The sequence below is a fragment of the Lathamus discolor genome, chromosome 20 (genome assembly GCF_037157495.1).
Source record: "Lathamus discolor isolate bLatDis1 chromosome 20, bLatDis1.hap1, whole genome shotgun sequence".
NCBI lineage: Eukaryota > Metazoa > Chordata > Aves > Psittaciformes > Psittacidae > Lathamus > Lathamus discolor.
The window spans coordinates 5,716,971-5,729,323 of record NC_088903.1 but is presented as its reverse complement, the minus strand read 5'-3'; the positions used below and the strand labels follow the sequence as shown (position 1 = coordinate 5,729,323).

Here is a 12,353-nt window from a genome sequence, read left to right as displayed (position 1 = left end):
CTGCTGTGCCCTGCTCCCACCCAGGGCTCCGAACCAGGAGGGATCTGGCTGATCCCGTGGGAGACGGATGCAGACAAGCTCAAGCCTGTGTCCCAGCTCCCTGCTGGCTTTGCCGCCAGGACGCAGCAGCGCTGCTGCGCACAGGACGAGCGGTGGATGGTGCTGGGGCCTTGCTCTGCTCCACGCTCCGCAGGGCACTCAGAGCACAGCGAGGGGCTCCTGGAGGGCGGCCGGGGTCCCGCGGGCCAGGGCAGCGCCGCTGCAGCGCAGCCGGGACCCACGGCAGGGCTCCAGGGGCCGGGCCAGGCCCAGCAGCAGCGGTGCCCTGGTGGGGCAGGGCCTGGCTCAGTGCTGGGGATCACCAGCAGCAGCCCTGGGCTGCAGGGTTGAGGCTGCTGCGTCCTGGACGCTGTCACAACGGAGCTGCTCCAGAGAGTGCCCTCTCCACAGAGCCGCTGTGAGCATCCCCAGTTCGAGGTGGGGCTGTGCTTCCCGCCGGGAGCCATCCCAGCACGGCGAACAGGCACCAGAGTGTGTTTGCGCTTCACCTCCCTGGTTAAAACCCTCACCCCCCATCACAGATCTGCTGAAGCAAATCACCCTTTTCCTTGGTTTGGTAGATTACACAGGCCCCACTGCTCTCAGTCCAAGGGGGATCTGAAACCATTCCTGCGGCTGTGCCCTGAGCTCTCCCAGTTTTCCATCAGGGAGGTTGAACAATCTGAGCAGGGGTTTGTTATCCTCGTGATTTGGGGAGCTTGATGCGCGCTGCGGGGCGGCGGGGGGTCCACTGCTCCCGGTGAGAGGCGGGGGGAAACCCAGCCTCTGCCGCGGAGCTTTTCCACCCGCAACAACAGTCTGTTAACAGAGACCGATTCACACGCGTGTCGTGAACCCTCCTCAGCAGTCAACCACTGTGCTGAGGCTGGAGAACATCCATGTATTTTACTGCCCAGAGGAAACTCAGGCTGTTCATTCCTGCAAGTGATGCAGGTGGCGGAGCTCAGACTCGGGGGCTGTTCCGTTCTGCTGCAGGCGACCATTTTTCCTGCGGCGGTTCCCGCCTTGCACCGCGTTGAACACCCCGGGCGCAGTGGATCCCGACGCCCTGCGTCCTCCAGGGAGCAGCCGTGGGGTGCCCTGAGCAGCCAGGGGCCTGCAGCATCCTGCTCCAGGACAGGGACCATTGCTCCAGATCTCAGGCACTCGGGAGCCGCAGGGCCATACATCAGCCCACTGTCCTTATGGCAGTGACTGGTTGGGATCCGATGCTCAACCAGCTGAAATGAGAGCGAGGACATGGCAGCAATGGCAGAACAAGCAAGTACACAGCAAGCCAGGAAACAGCGGCCAAGAAAACAACAGAAAGGAAACAGCATCCAAGGAAAGTCTCATCGGCTCCTCCATGGCCCAAGAGCTTAACTCGGGTGCTGGCATCGCCACCATCACACTTACGTTATGCCACTCTCCCCGGAATCGTCCTCCTCTCCGGAGCCCTCCCCATCGTAGAGCTGGGTCAGGGACGCCTTCTGCCAGGCCTCGAGGGGCTGGTGCACGTACTGCAGCCACAGGGGTTCCGCCAGAGGCGACTCCTGAGAGGGCTGGGAGGGCAGGGGTTGGAGAGGTGAGAAGCAGGCACGGGGCAGGGAGCGGGCAGACGGGAGGAGCTGGCGCCTGCTCCTGCCTTACCTCTTCCTCGTCCCTGTCCGTGTCCTTGCTCCTTCGGCACCACTTGGGCCGCAGGTCCTGAAAGCGCCTGGAAACAAGCGGGAGCAGGGGGATGAGAAGCGAAGGATGAACTCCTCTGGTGCTGGGGGAGACGGGGGGCTCTGGGCAGGGCTGGGCGCTGCTGGAGCAGAGCCTGTTGGGGCAGGGCAGGGCAGGGCAGGAGTTACCGCCGCAGCCGCAGGCACCATCTGCTGCTGCCTTGGGAATCCTCGGCAGGTTTCTTGGCGCAGACCTGGTGACGGAGAGCCAGAGACTCAGAACACGGGGGTTCCCCACGGAACACTGCAGCACGGGGGAGCCGGAAGGCTCTTCCTCCAGCCCAGCCCCTTCTACACCCGTGCAAAGGCTGTGCCAGCAGCCACGCCTTTAGGAAGGGCCCCCCCATGCCTTCCTGCCCAGCTCCCCGGTGCTCCCTGCCTCTGCAATGACCCAGACCTCCCCATCTCAGCCTTGCTGATGTCCGCCTTTCTCCTCTGCAGGGACCCCCCCACCCCTTCAACCGCTGCCTGCAACACGCACGATGCCTTCTAAAGACATGAAAGCTCATTTGTGTCTTTGGAGGAGAAGGGCCCCAAAGGGAGGTTCAAACTCTGTGGGCAAGATGGGGCCCCTGCCGTGTGCCCTGGCATGGCCCCGACCCACCGGAGCCGCGGCACCATGAGGAAGGGCTGGGTATGGGCTCAGGGCAGGGAGCAGGGGCATTGCTGCGTGGCTGGAAGCAGCGGGTGCTGCAGCAGAGCAAGGCCAGGCCAGGAGCTGGGGAGGGGATGCCTGGGGCGAGGGATTGCGGGATAGAGCCCGGGAAGGGCTGATGGCAGAGGCTGTGCTGAGAGGGAGCCGCAGCCCTGCCCGAGGAAGGAGCTGCTGGGAAGCTGCCCAGCAGAGCTGGGGACAGACCCTGGCAGGAGCCAGGACCAGCTGCTCCCAGCAGCTCTGAACCCCTCCGAGCTGCAGGGTGCGGGTACCCCAGTGAGCTCCAAGTCTGGGAGAACATCTCCTGTGCTCCGCAGCACATCCACAGGCATCCGCAGCAGCACCCGGGGCCCATGAGCACTGTGGGGGCAACCCCCGGTCCCTGGGCGCTCCAGCCCCAGGGCTTGGCTGGCAGTGCTCTGCCACACGAGTCCTTGGCTCACCTTGAAGCAGCACAGCACCAGAACTGCAGTGGATGTGATGAGGGTGATGGTGGCGGACAGCGAGAGCGCCAGCAGCAGCCTGTGGCCAGAGGTGTGCTTGGCCACCTCCTGGGAGAAAAGGAGAGCGCATTAGGGTGGAGAGGAGAGGAAGAGGAGGCCCCTTCCATTCCCACTGTCCACACAGGCAGCAGTGCCCCGCTCTCTCGTACCGTCTCTGCAGGCTCCCAGTCCATGCCCTTGGCCTGGGCACGGGGATGCGAGGTGCCGGCATCCTCCTCCCGCACACACTGCTCCAGGAGCTCAGAGGGCTCCGGGTCGCGCTGCCTCTCGCTCAGCAGCTTCAGGAGCAGCCCCATCCTCGAGACCATGCTGGCGCAGGCCGGCTGGAGCTGCGGCAGGCCACAGTCCTCGCGCACGGCTCGAGCCGCGCGTGCCATGAACGCGCGCAGGGCTCGGTCTGGCACCAGCCGGTGCAGGTGGCGTCTGAGCAAGGAGTCAAAGGGGGTTGCTCGCGTGGCCGCGCTGCCCGGGGCGCTGGAGCTGCCCGGTGCCGTCGGGACGGGCGGTTCCTGCTCCTTGTGCTGCCCGTGTGTGCTGGTGCTTGCAGGGGCGCTGGGTGGGCTCCCGCCCCGAGAGGAACGCTCTGCTGCAGCCGTGGCCTCTGGAGCGCTGCTGGCAGCAGGGGGGCCGTTGTCAGCCAGCAGAGCATAGAAGAAACGCTGCATGGTGCTCAGTCTCTGCTCCGCTCCACTCTCTGCTGCCGGGAGCTCTTCCTCTGCACCCTTGGTGCCCACTGTCCTCTCACTGTCCTGCAGCTTGTGCTCCTTGCTGGTGCCAGCAGAGTCCGGAGTCGGAGCTGGTGCTTCCTCCTGGGCTTCTGCCCCCTCCTCATCCTCCATCCCATCAGCCGTGTTGGTTCGTTGCAGGGCCTTGGAGCGACTGTGACTCCAACCAGCCTGGGCCAGATGCGGGGCCTCTGTTGGGTTTGGTGTAGGGAGCTGTGCTGCAGGAGGTGCTCGCTGGTGGCCGGAGACAGGCAGGATGTCACTGGTGTCCAGCCTCTGGGCTGCTTCCCAAAGGATGGCTTGTGCCCGGGTCAAGTGCAGGCCAGGCTCATGCTGTTCCCAGCCCGTGGCTCTTCCTCCCTGCCCTGCTGGCACCTCCTGCCCCTCGTCGCTCTGCGCTGGTTGGGCGGTGCTGGGGCTTTTCAGAGTCAGGATGCTCACGGCCCTGTGCAGCTGGGTCTTGAGCTGTGCCACGAGCCCCTCTGCCAGAAAATAGAACCTCCCGGTGTCAGAGGAGCCGCTCCAGCCCCTGTGCTGAACGCTCTGCAGCATCCGCACCAGCTCCTCGGCGGTGTTGCTCTCCCGGCTCGAGAGGCGCTGAGGGGAAGGTGCCGACGCATCGGGGCTGCTCAGGCTCAGGACAGCCGCGAGCGTGACTGTGCTCTGCTCCGTGAGCGAGGGCTCCTTGGGCTGGATCTTCAACGTGGAGCTGCTCTTCCCCTTCCTGGGTGGCACGGCTCCCGTTAGGGGCCCTGGTGTCTCTGCCAGGGGAGCTGGAAGACACCGAGAGCACATCAGGGAGGAGAAGCTTCCTGGCAGACGCAGGCTCAGAGGGTTCGCTATAGCTGGGGGGCACGGGCAGGGCTGTGGGGCGGTTACCGCAGCGGGGAGCACTGGTGCTGCACACGCTCGCGCAGTCGAATCTGAGGGTCCTGCACGGGGTCTCGGTGCTGTGCTTGTGCTGGCAGAGGCAGCAGGCCGTGTCGTTGGACAGCTTGCTGTAGAACAGAGGTTGTGCACAAGCACTCAGCATCGCCACCCAGGGCAGCGACTCCAGCCCAGGCAGAGCACAGACACGCGGCGGGGGTCTGCTTCAGTCGCTGCTGCGGCTCTGGGAAACCTCCCCTCACCCGCAGCGTCCCAATGGACAGCTTTGTGCTGCTGGGTTCGCTCCCCACGCAGACCCCTTGTCCCAGCAGCTGGGATGTGCTGGCGCTGGGCGCCGGCCCCTGCACTCACAGTGTTTCCAAGCGGGATGTTCTCAGGAGCAGCATGAGCAGCGTCTGCCGAGTCACTCGTGTGGCACCCAGGTCCCTGCAAGGGTTTCAGTAAACACAGCACATTTGAGGGGGCGGCACCAGCCTCTGCTCCGGGGACAAGCCCAGTCCCTGCTGCTTGCGGTGCTGGCCGCAGGGGGATCCGCTGCTGCCTAATCCAGGAGAAAGGACGGAACCCCCTCTCTCCTTCCTGCTGTGCCCTGCTCCCAGCCGTGGCTCTGAACCAGGAGGGATCCTGCAGATCCCGTGGGAGGCGGACGCAGACCAGTTCAAGCCCGTGCCCCAGCTCCCTGCTGCCTTTGCTGCCGGGACACAGCAGAACTGCTCGGCCTTTGCCTGGCTCTGCCGCTGCCTCCAGCAGGAGAAGGGTGGGAGAAGGGTGGGATTTGCTGCTGGATCTCTGCTTTCCTGGCCACGGGGCACCCAGGGACACAAAGAGCGAGCCATGGTAGGCTGTTAACAAGGAGTCCGTACTTACAGGTGCGTGACTGAAGGCAGCTTGAAGAACCACGTGTCCTCGATAACAGACAGGGGGTTATGGCCCAGGAGCCTGAAAGGAACCAACACCCATGTGAGCAGGGGGTGCAGGGTGGGAGCGGTGGCAGGGGCTCAGTGCTACGTGTGTGAGGAAGGGCCTGGGGTGAAGGTTCCAGGCCGGGGCAGATGCTGATGGGCAGATTCACAACATGCATCAGGTCCTGACTGTCTCCTGCCCAGAGAGCAAAAGCCCAGAAGTGCTGCTTCTGGAAAACGCAACCTCTCTTTCTTTCCTCCTCGGCTCACACCTTCTGGTGGCTTCCCTCCACCAGGACTTTCCCTCTTGCCTCACACTGCCACTGCCCATGAGCTTTGTCTCTGTTCCTGCACCCAGCCAGGCAAAGCCGTGGCCTGACAGAGCTGTCATTCAGCAGTGATGCTGCTGCCTATGCGGGGTAAGAGGTGAGCGGAGCACCGTGACAAGCGCCACTGCTCTGAGCTACCCTCAGCCCTAGGAACACTCACAGTGTCTGGAGGAACTGCATGCCGTGCCATGCCCGGAACGTGTCGCTCCGGATCTCGGCGATGAGATTTCCCTCCAGGTTTCTGGGGAAACAGGAGAGCACAGAAATGAGTTGGGTCTGACCCCCAGGAAGCTGGAGCGAAGCAGCACTGGTCTGCAGGAAGCAGCCCCATCCAAGGTGGAAGTGGGAGGAAGCTGCCATTTTCTCCCCTGCTCTTTGTTAACCTGTCCGGGAGAGATGAAGTGCACGTGTGCTGCGTCTCTGCCTGCTCCAGGACGCAGCAAGCCTCAAGGCTTGGCTTCTGCTCTGGCTGTGTTTGCACAAGCCATGGCCCCTCTGTGCTGTGGCCACCAGCCATGCCCTGAGCTCCTGAGCTCGGCTGCTCCCTCAGCAGCAGAAATGGGAGCTCTTGTTCTAAAACTAAGGGGCAGCAGCAGCAGCAGGTTCTAAATGCAAACGGGCTGCCCCAAGCCCACCAGGAAGCAAGCCCTGGAACTCACAGGGTCTCCAGGAAAGGAAGGTTCTCAAAGGCACGCGCCTCGATCGCCTCGATCTTGTTGTAAGATAAATCCCTGTTAGGAGGAGAACACAAAACGGCGGTGCCGTTTGCACGGTGCTGGTTCCTCTGAGGTGCTTGCACGCTGGCAGCAGAGACGTGCCACAGCGCTCATTCCACGCGGGGTTTCTCTCTGGCACTGGCTTGCAGTGGTGCACAACCGGGGCTCACGCTCCCGGCCGCGGTGGCTGCAGCTCAGAGAGGTTCTCCCAGCTCTGATCCCACCAGGGGTACTTCAGGGCTGATTTTGCTCTCTGGTAACAGGGCAGGTTCTTTATGCGCGCCCCAAGCACCTCTTGCGTGAGGCCTCAGGGACCGGCTGTAACGCCCTGTGTGACCAGCATGGGGCTCTTCCCCTTCGCTCCCCAACGCCACCTCCCTGCAGAGCCCTGCTCTGGGGTGCGCAGGAGTCCTCTGCCCTGGCCCTAGAAACCAACCAAGAGGTTCCTTGTCCCAGCCTGAACTCGCGGCCTGGGCCTGCTCTGCCGCAGCCAAGGAGAGAGGAACTCTTTGCGGGCAGCGCCTGGTGGCCGGCGCAGCCAGAGTCCCCGGCCCATCGCGTGGGTGCATGCGAAGTGCCCGCTCCTCGCCGTGGGCGCTGGAGAGAAGCTGCCCCACGAGCAGCTCTGGGGCAGCTGAGCTGAGAGGGGCCGAATGCGCGAGCCTGGCCCCTGGAGGAGAGCGGCCCCCGCGCAGGCCTGTGCAGGGAGAGGGCAGCAGCCGCCTGCTCCTCTGCTTGGCCGCGGGGCAGTGCGGGGCCCTCCCTGCACCAAGAGCCTGCTGTGCCCTGGGGGATCCCCGCAGGAATAGAGCCCTGCCCGGGGCAGGGGAGGTACCTACAGGTGCTCTCAGCAGGAGCAGCCCCTCCAGCGAGCGCCTCTTCACTGCCCGCAGGCCGTTGTGCTGAGCAGGACCCTGCAAGAGACAGACGGACACGGGCACCCGCGGCTCAGGGGCAGTGGAGGCTGTCGGGGGAGCAGCCCTGCAGCAGCGGCCCTGCAGCACGTCGGCGGGTCCCGCCGGGGCTCGGCACCCTCCTGGCAGGAGCAGGCGCCTGCTCCCGGCCTGCTGACCCTGACAGCAGCAGCCGAGCACAGGGATGGCCCCGGGGGGCGGGAGGACACAGCCCCCCGTGGAGCAGCTCTGGGGGCTCAGAGCCCTCCTTGCTGAGCGGCTCGGCCTCGGCTGCACGCGGCAAGCACTGGTGCGGTGCTCGCACAGCCTCGGCTCGGCAGCCCGGCGGAGGGATGGGGATCCGGAGCCCCTGCGCCATGGCCGGCGCTGGCGCATACTCACAGCTTCTCGGCCCACGGTATCCCTTCCACGCCTGCGGGGGGATGAGGGCGAGCGCGTTCCCACTGAAATCCCTGCGGAGAAGCCATTGGCAGCGTCACCCCCAGCACGAACCCTTCCCCTGCCCCAGGGCTGTGGCCTGGAGCCGCCCCTCGGCGCTGCCCCTCAGCCCCCACACGCAGCGGGGCCCTGGAGCCGCTCTCGGGGTGTCCCGGGGCAGCCCCCGGAGCTGCAGGGCACTCACAGCACGGAGAAGGGCCGCTGGCGGGCGGCCGGGGGCACGCGGGCCAGGGCTAGCGCCGCTGCAGTCCAGCCGGCGCCCGCGGCAGCGGCAGGGCCCCGGGCAGGGTCTCCAGGGGCCGGGCCAGGCCTGGGGCCAGGCCCGGCAGCAGCGGCAGCAGCAGCACCAGCAGCAGCAGGGCCATGGCGGGGCAGGAGCCGGAGGCGCCTTCGGTACCGCGGGAGGCTCAGGGCGGGGGATCCAACGCAGGAGCTCTGCGCCCAGCAGCGCCTCTGGGGCGGTGCTGGCCCTAGGCGGGCAGATATAGCCCGGAACGCCTCGCCCGTCACAATGGGGCCAGGCCTGGCAGCGTGCGTCCCACTGTGACATGGGACAGTCCCTGCCACTGGGGCTGCTTGCTCCAGCGTGGGGAAAGCTTCGGGCCCCGTGCGTTGGCTTGGAAACAGCAGCGTCACTTCCAAGGACACCTGGAAGTGCTCGCTGTCACACCCAGGCCCTGCGGGGAACTGCTGGGCACCTCCTGCTCCGTCTGGATGGCAGCGGGCTCCAAGTCAAGGGGATCGATTCCGTCTCCAGCCTCGCACACCCTCAGAACGCTGCAGGGTGCCAGGGCAGCTCTTGGGCCCTGTTCAGCCCCAGAACACGCTGTACTGGAGCAGGGACGCAGCCGTGCACCCAGCCCTCACTGACACCCCGTGCCTTGCTCACAGGGCCTCCAGGCCACAGCCTGGCTTTGCTCTGAAGAACAGGGCAGGGCTGCAGAAGGCAGAAGTCCATCAACTCCCAGGACAACACAACAGTTGTATTGGCCTAGAATGTCCAGTCTAACATAAGTCAAATTCTCATGTCTGATCTGAACCTACTGTCCAATCTAAAGCTAATGTTGAATGCAAACCTAATGTGAGACCTAAACTCCAGTTAAAACAAATGGTGCTTTGTACCAGAGAAATGACAGAACCCCCTCTCTCCTTCCTGCTGTGCCCTGCTCCCACCAGGGCTCCGAACCAGGAGGGATCTGGCTGATCCCGTGGAGACGGATGCAGACAAGCTCAAGCCTGTGTCCCAGCTCCCTGCTGGCTTTGCCGCCAGGACGCAGCAGCGCTGCTGCGCACAGGACGAGCGGTGGATGGTGCTGGGGCCTTGCTCTGCTCCACGCTCCGCAGGGCACTCAGAGCACAGCGAGGGGCTCCTGGAGGGCGGCCGGGGTCCCGCGGGCCAGGGCAGCGCCGCTGTCAGCGCAGCCGGGACCCACGGCAGGGCTCCAGGGGCCGGGCCAGGCCCAGCAGCAGCGGTGCCCTGGTGGGGCAGGGCCTGGCTCAGTGCTGGGGATCACCAGCAGCAGCCCTGGGCTGCAGGGTTGAGGCTGCTGCGTCCTGGACGCTGTCACAACGGAGCTGCTCCAGAGAGTGCCCTCTCCACAGAGCCGCTGTGAGCATCCCCAGTTCGAGGTGGGGCTGTGCTTCCCGCCGGGAGCCATCCCAGCACGGCGAACAGGCACCAGAGTGTGTTTGCGCTTCACCTCCCTGGTTCTAAACCCTCACCCCCCATCACAGATCTGCTGAAGCAAATCACTCCTTTTCCTTGGTTTGGTAGATTACACAGGCCCCACTGCTCTCAGTCCAAGGGGGATCTGAAACCATTCCTGCGGCTGTGCCTGAGCTCTCCAGTTTTCCATCAGGGAGGTTGAACAATCTGAGCAGGGGTTTGTTATCCTCGTGATTTGGGGAGCTTGATGCGCGCTGCGGGGCGGCGGGGGGGTCCACTGCTCCGGTGAGAGGCGGGGGAAACCCAGCCTCTGCCGCGGAGCTTTTCCACCCGCAACAACAGTCTGTTAACAGAGACCGATTCACACGCGTGTCGTGAACCCTCCTCAGCAGTCAGACACTGTGCTGAGGCTGGAGAACATCCATGTATTTTACTGCCCAGAGGAAACTCAGGCTGTTCATTTCCTGCAAGTGATGCAGGTGGCGGAGCTCAGACTCGGGGGCTGTTCCGTTCTGCTGCAGGCGACCATTTTTCCTGCGGCGGTTCCCGCCTTGCACGCGTTGAACATCACCCCGGGCGCAGTGGATCCCGACGCCCTGCGTCCTCCAGGAGCAGCCGTGGGGTGCCCTGAGCAGCCAGGGGCCTGCAGCATCCTGCTCCAGGACAGGGACCATTGCTCCAGATCTCAGGCACTCGGGAGCCGCAGGGCCATACATCAGCCCACTGTCCTTATGGCAGTGACTGGTTGGGATCCGATGCTCAACCAGCTGAAATGAGAGCGAGGACATGGCAGCAATGCAGAACAAGCAAGTACACAGCAAGCCAGGAAACAGCGGCCAAGAAACAACAGAAAGGAAACAGCATCCAAGGAAAGTCTCATCGGCTCCTCCATGGCCCAAGAGCTTAACTCGGGTGCTGGCATCGCCACCATCACACTTACGTTATGCCACTCTCCCGGAATCGTCCTCCTCTCCGGAGCCCTCCCCATCGTAGAGCTGGGTCAGGGACGCCTTCTGCCAGGCCTCGAGGGGCTGGTGCACGTACTGCAGCCACAGGGGTTCCGCCAGAGGCGACTCCTGAGAGGGCTGGAGGGCAGGGGTTGGAGAGGTGAGAAGCAGGCACGGGGCAGGGAGCGGGCAGACGGGAGGAGCTGGCGCCTGCTCCTGCCTTACCTCTTCCTCGTCCCTGTCGTGTCCTTGCTCCTTCGGCACCACTTGGGCCGCAGGTCCTGAAAGCGCCTGGAAACAAGCGGGAGCAGGGGGATGAGAAGCGAAGGATGAACTCTCTGGTGCTGGGGGAGACGGGGGGCTCTGGGCAGGGCTGGGGCGCTGCTGGAGCAGAGCCTGTTGGGGCAGGGCAGGGCAGGGCAGGAGTTACCGCCGCAGCCGCAGGCACCATCTGCTGCTGCCTTGGAATCCTCGGCAGGTTCTCTTGGCGCAGACCTGGTGACGGAGAGCCAGAGACTCAGAACACCGCGGGGTTCCCCACGGAACACTGCAGCACGGGGGAGCCGGAAGGCTCTTCCTCCAGCCCAGCCCCCTTCTACACCCGTGCATAAGGCTGTGCCAGCAGCCACGCTTTAGAAGGGCCCCCCCATGCCTTCCTGCCCAGCTCCCCGGTGCTCCCTGCCTCTGCAATGACCCAGACCTCCCCATCTCAGCCTTGCTGATGTCCGCCTTTCTCCTCTGCAGGGACCCCCCACCCCTTCAACCGCTGCCTGCAACACGCACGATGCCTTCTAAAGACATGAAAGCTCATTTGTGTCTTTGGAGGAGAAGGGCCCCAAAGGGAGGTTCAAACTCTGTGGGCAAGATGGGGCCCCTGCCGTGTGCCCTGGCATGGCCCCGACCCACCGGAGCGCGTGGCACCATGAGGAAGGGTCTGGGTATGGGCTCAGGGCAGGGAGCAGGGGCATTGCTGCGTGGCTGAAGCAGCGGGTGCTGCAGCAGAGCAAGGCCAGGCCAGGAGCTGGGGAGGGGATGCCTGGGGCGAGGGATTGCGGGATAGAGCCCGGGAAGGGCTGATGGCAGAGGCTGTGCTGAGAGGAGCCGCAGCCCTGCCCGAGGAAGGAGCTGCTGGGAAGCTGCCCAGCAGAGCTGGGGACAGACCCTGGCAGGAGCCAGGACCAGCTGCTCCCAGCAGCTCTGAACCCCTCCGAGCTGCAGGGTGCGGGTACCCCAGTGAGCTCCAAGTCTGGGAGAACATCTCCTGTGCTCCGCAGCACATCCACAGGCATCCGCAGCAGCACCCGGGGCCCATGAGCACTGTGGGGGCAACCCCGGTCCCTGGCGCTCCAGCCCCAGGGCTTGGCTGGCAGTGCTCTGCCACACGAGTCCTTGGCTCACCTTGAAGCAGCACAGCACCAGAACTGCAGTGGATGTGATGAGGGTGATGGTGGCGGACAGCGAGAGCGCCAGCAGCAGCCTGTGCCAGAGGTGTGCTTGGCCACCTCCTGGGAGAAAAGGAGAGCGCATTAGGGTGGAGAGGAGAGGAAGAGGAGGCCCCTTCCATTCCCACTGTCCACACAGGCAGCAGTGCCCCGCTCTCTCGTACCGTCTCTGCAGGCTCCCAGTCCATGCCCTTGGCCTGGGCACGGGATGCGAGGTGCCGGCATCCTCCTCCCGCACACACAGTGCTCCAGGAGCTCAGAGGGCTCCGGGTCGCGCTGCCTCCTCGCTCAGCAGCTTCAGGAGCAGCCCCATCCTCGAGACCATGCTGGCGCAGGCCGGCTGGAGCTGCGGCAGGCCACAGTCCTCGCGCAACGGCTCGAGCCGCGCGTGCCATGAAACGCGCGCAGGGCTCGGTCTGGCACCAGCGCGTGCAGGTGGCGTCTGAGCAAGGAGTCAAAGGA

At 64.8% G+C, this 12,353-nt stretch overlaps 1 protein-coding gene across 1 annotated transcript in view; it reads right to left on the bottom strand.

Annotated features, from left to right (window-relative positions):
- Positions 1 to 887: 887 nt before the first annotated feature.
- LOC136024035 (leucine-rich repeat-containing protein 37A-like) overlaps positions 888 to 12,353 on the bottom strand; it is a 14,279-nt gene continuing 2,813 nt past the window's right edge. Inside the window, exons 4-13 of the mRNA XM_065699092.1 lie at positions 5,929 to 6,009; positions 5,405 to 5,476; positions 4,889 to 4,963; positions 4,529 to 4,647; positions 3,074 to 4,422; positions 2,865 to 2,972; positions 1,896 to 1,960; positions 1,690 to 1,756; positions 1,456 to 1,601; positions 888 to 1,280 (exon numbers count right to left, since the gene is read on the bottom strand). Coding sequence (XP_065555164.1) covers positions 1,229 to 1,280; positions 1,456 to 1,601; positions 1,690 to 1,756; positions 1,896 to 1,960; positions 2,865 to 2,972; positions 3,074 to 4,422; positions 4,529 to 4,647; positions 4,889 to 4,963; positions 5,405 to 5,476; positions 5,929 to 6,009 — 2,134 coding nt within the window. The 3' untranslated portion in view covers positions 888 to 1,228. The remainder of the gene's footprint in view (positions 1,281 to 1,455; positions 1,602 to 1,689; positions 1,757 to 1,895; positions 1,961 to 2,864; positions 2,973 to 3,073; positions 4,423 to 4,528; positions 4,648 to 4,888; positions 4,964 to 5,404; positions 5,477 to 5,928; positions 6,010 to 12,353) is intronic.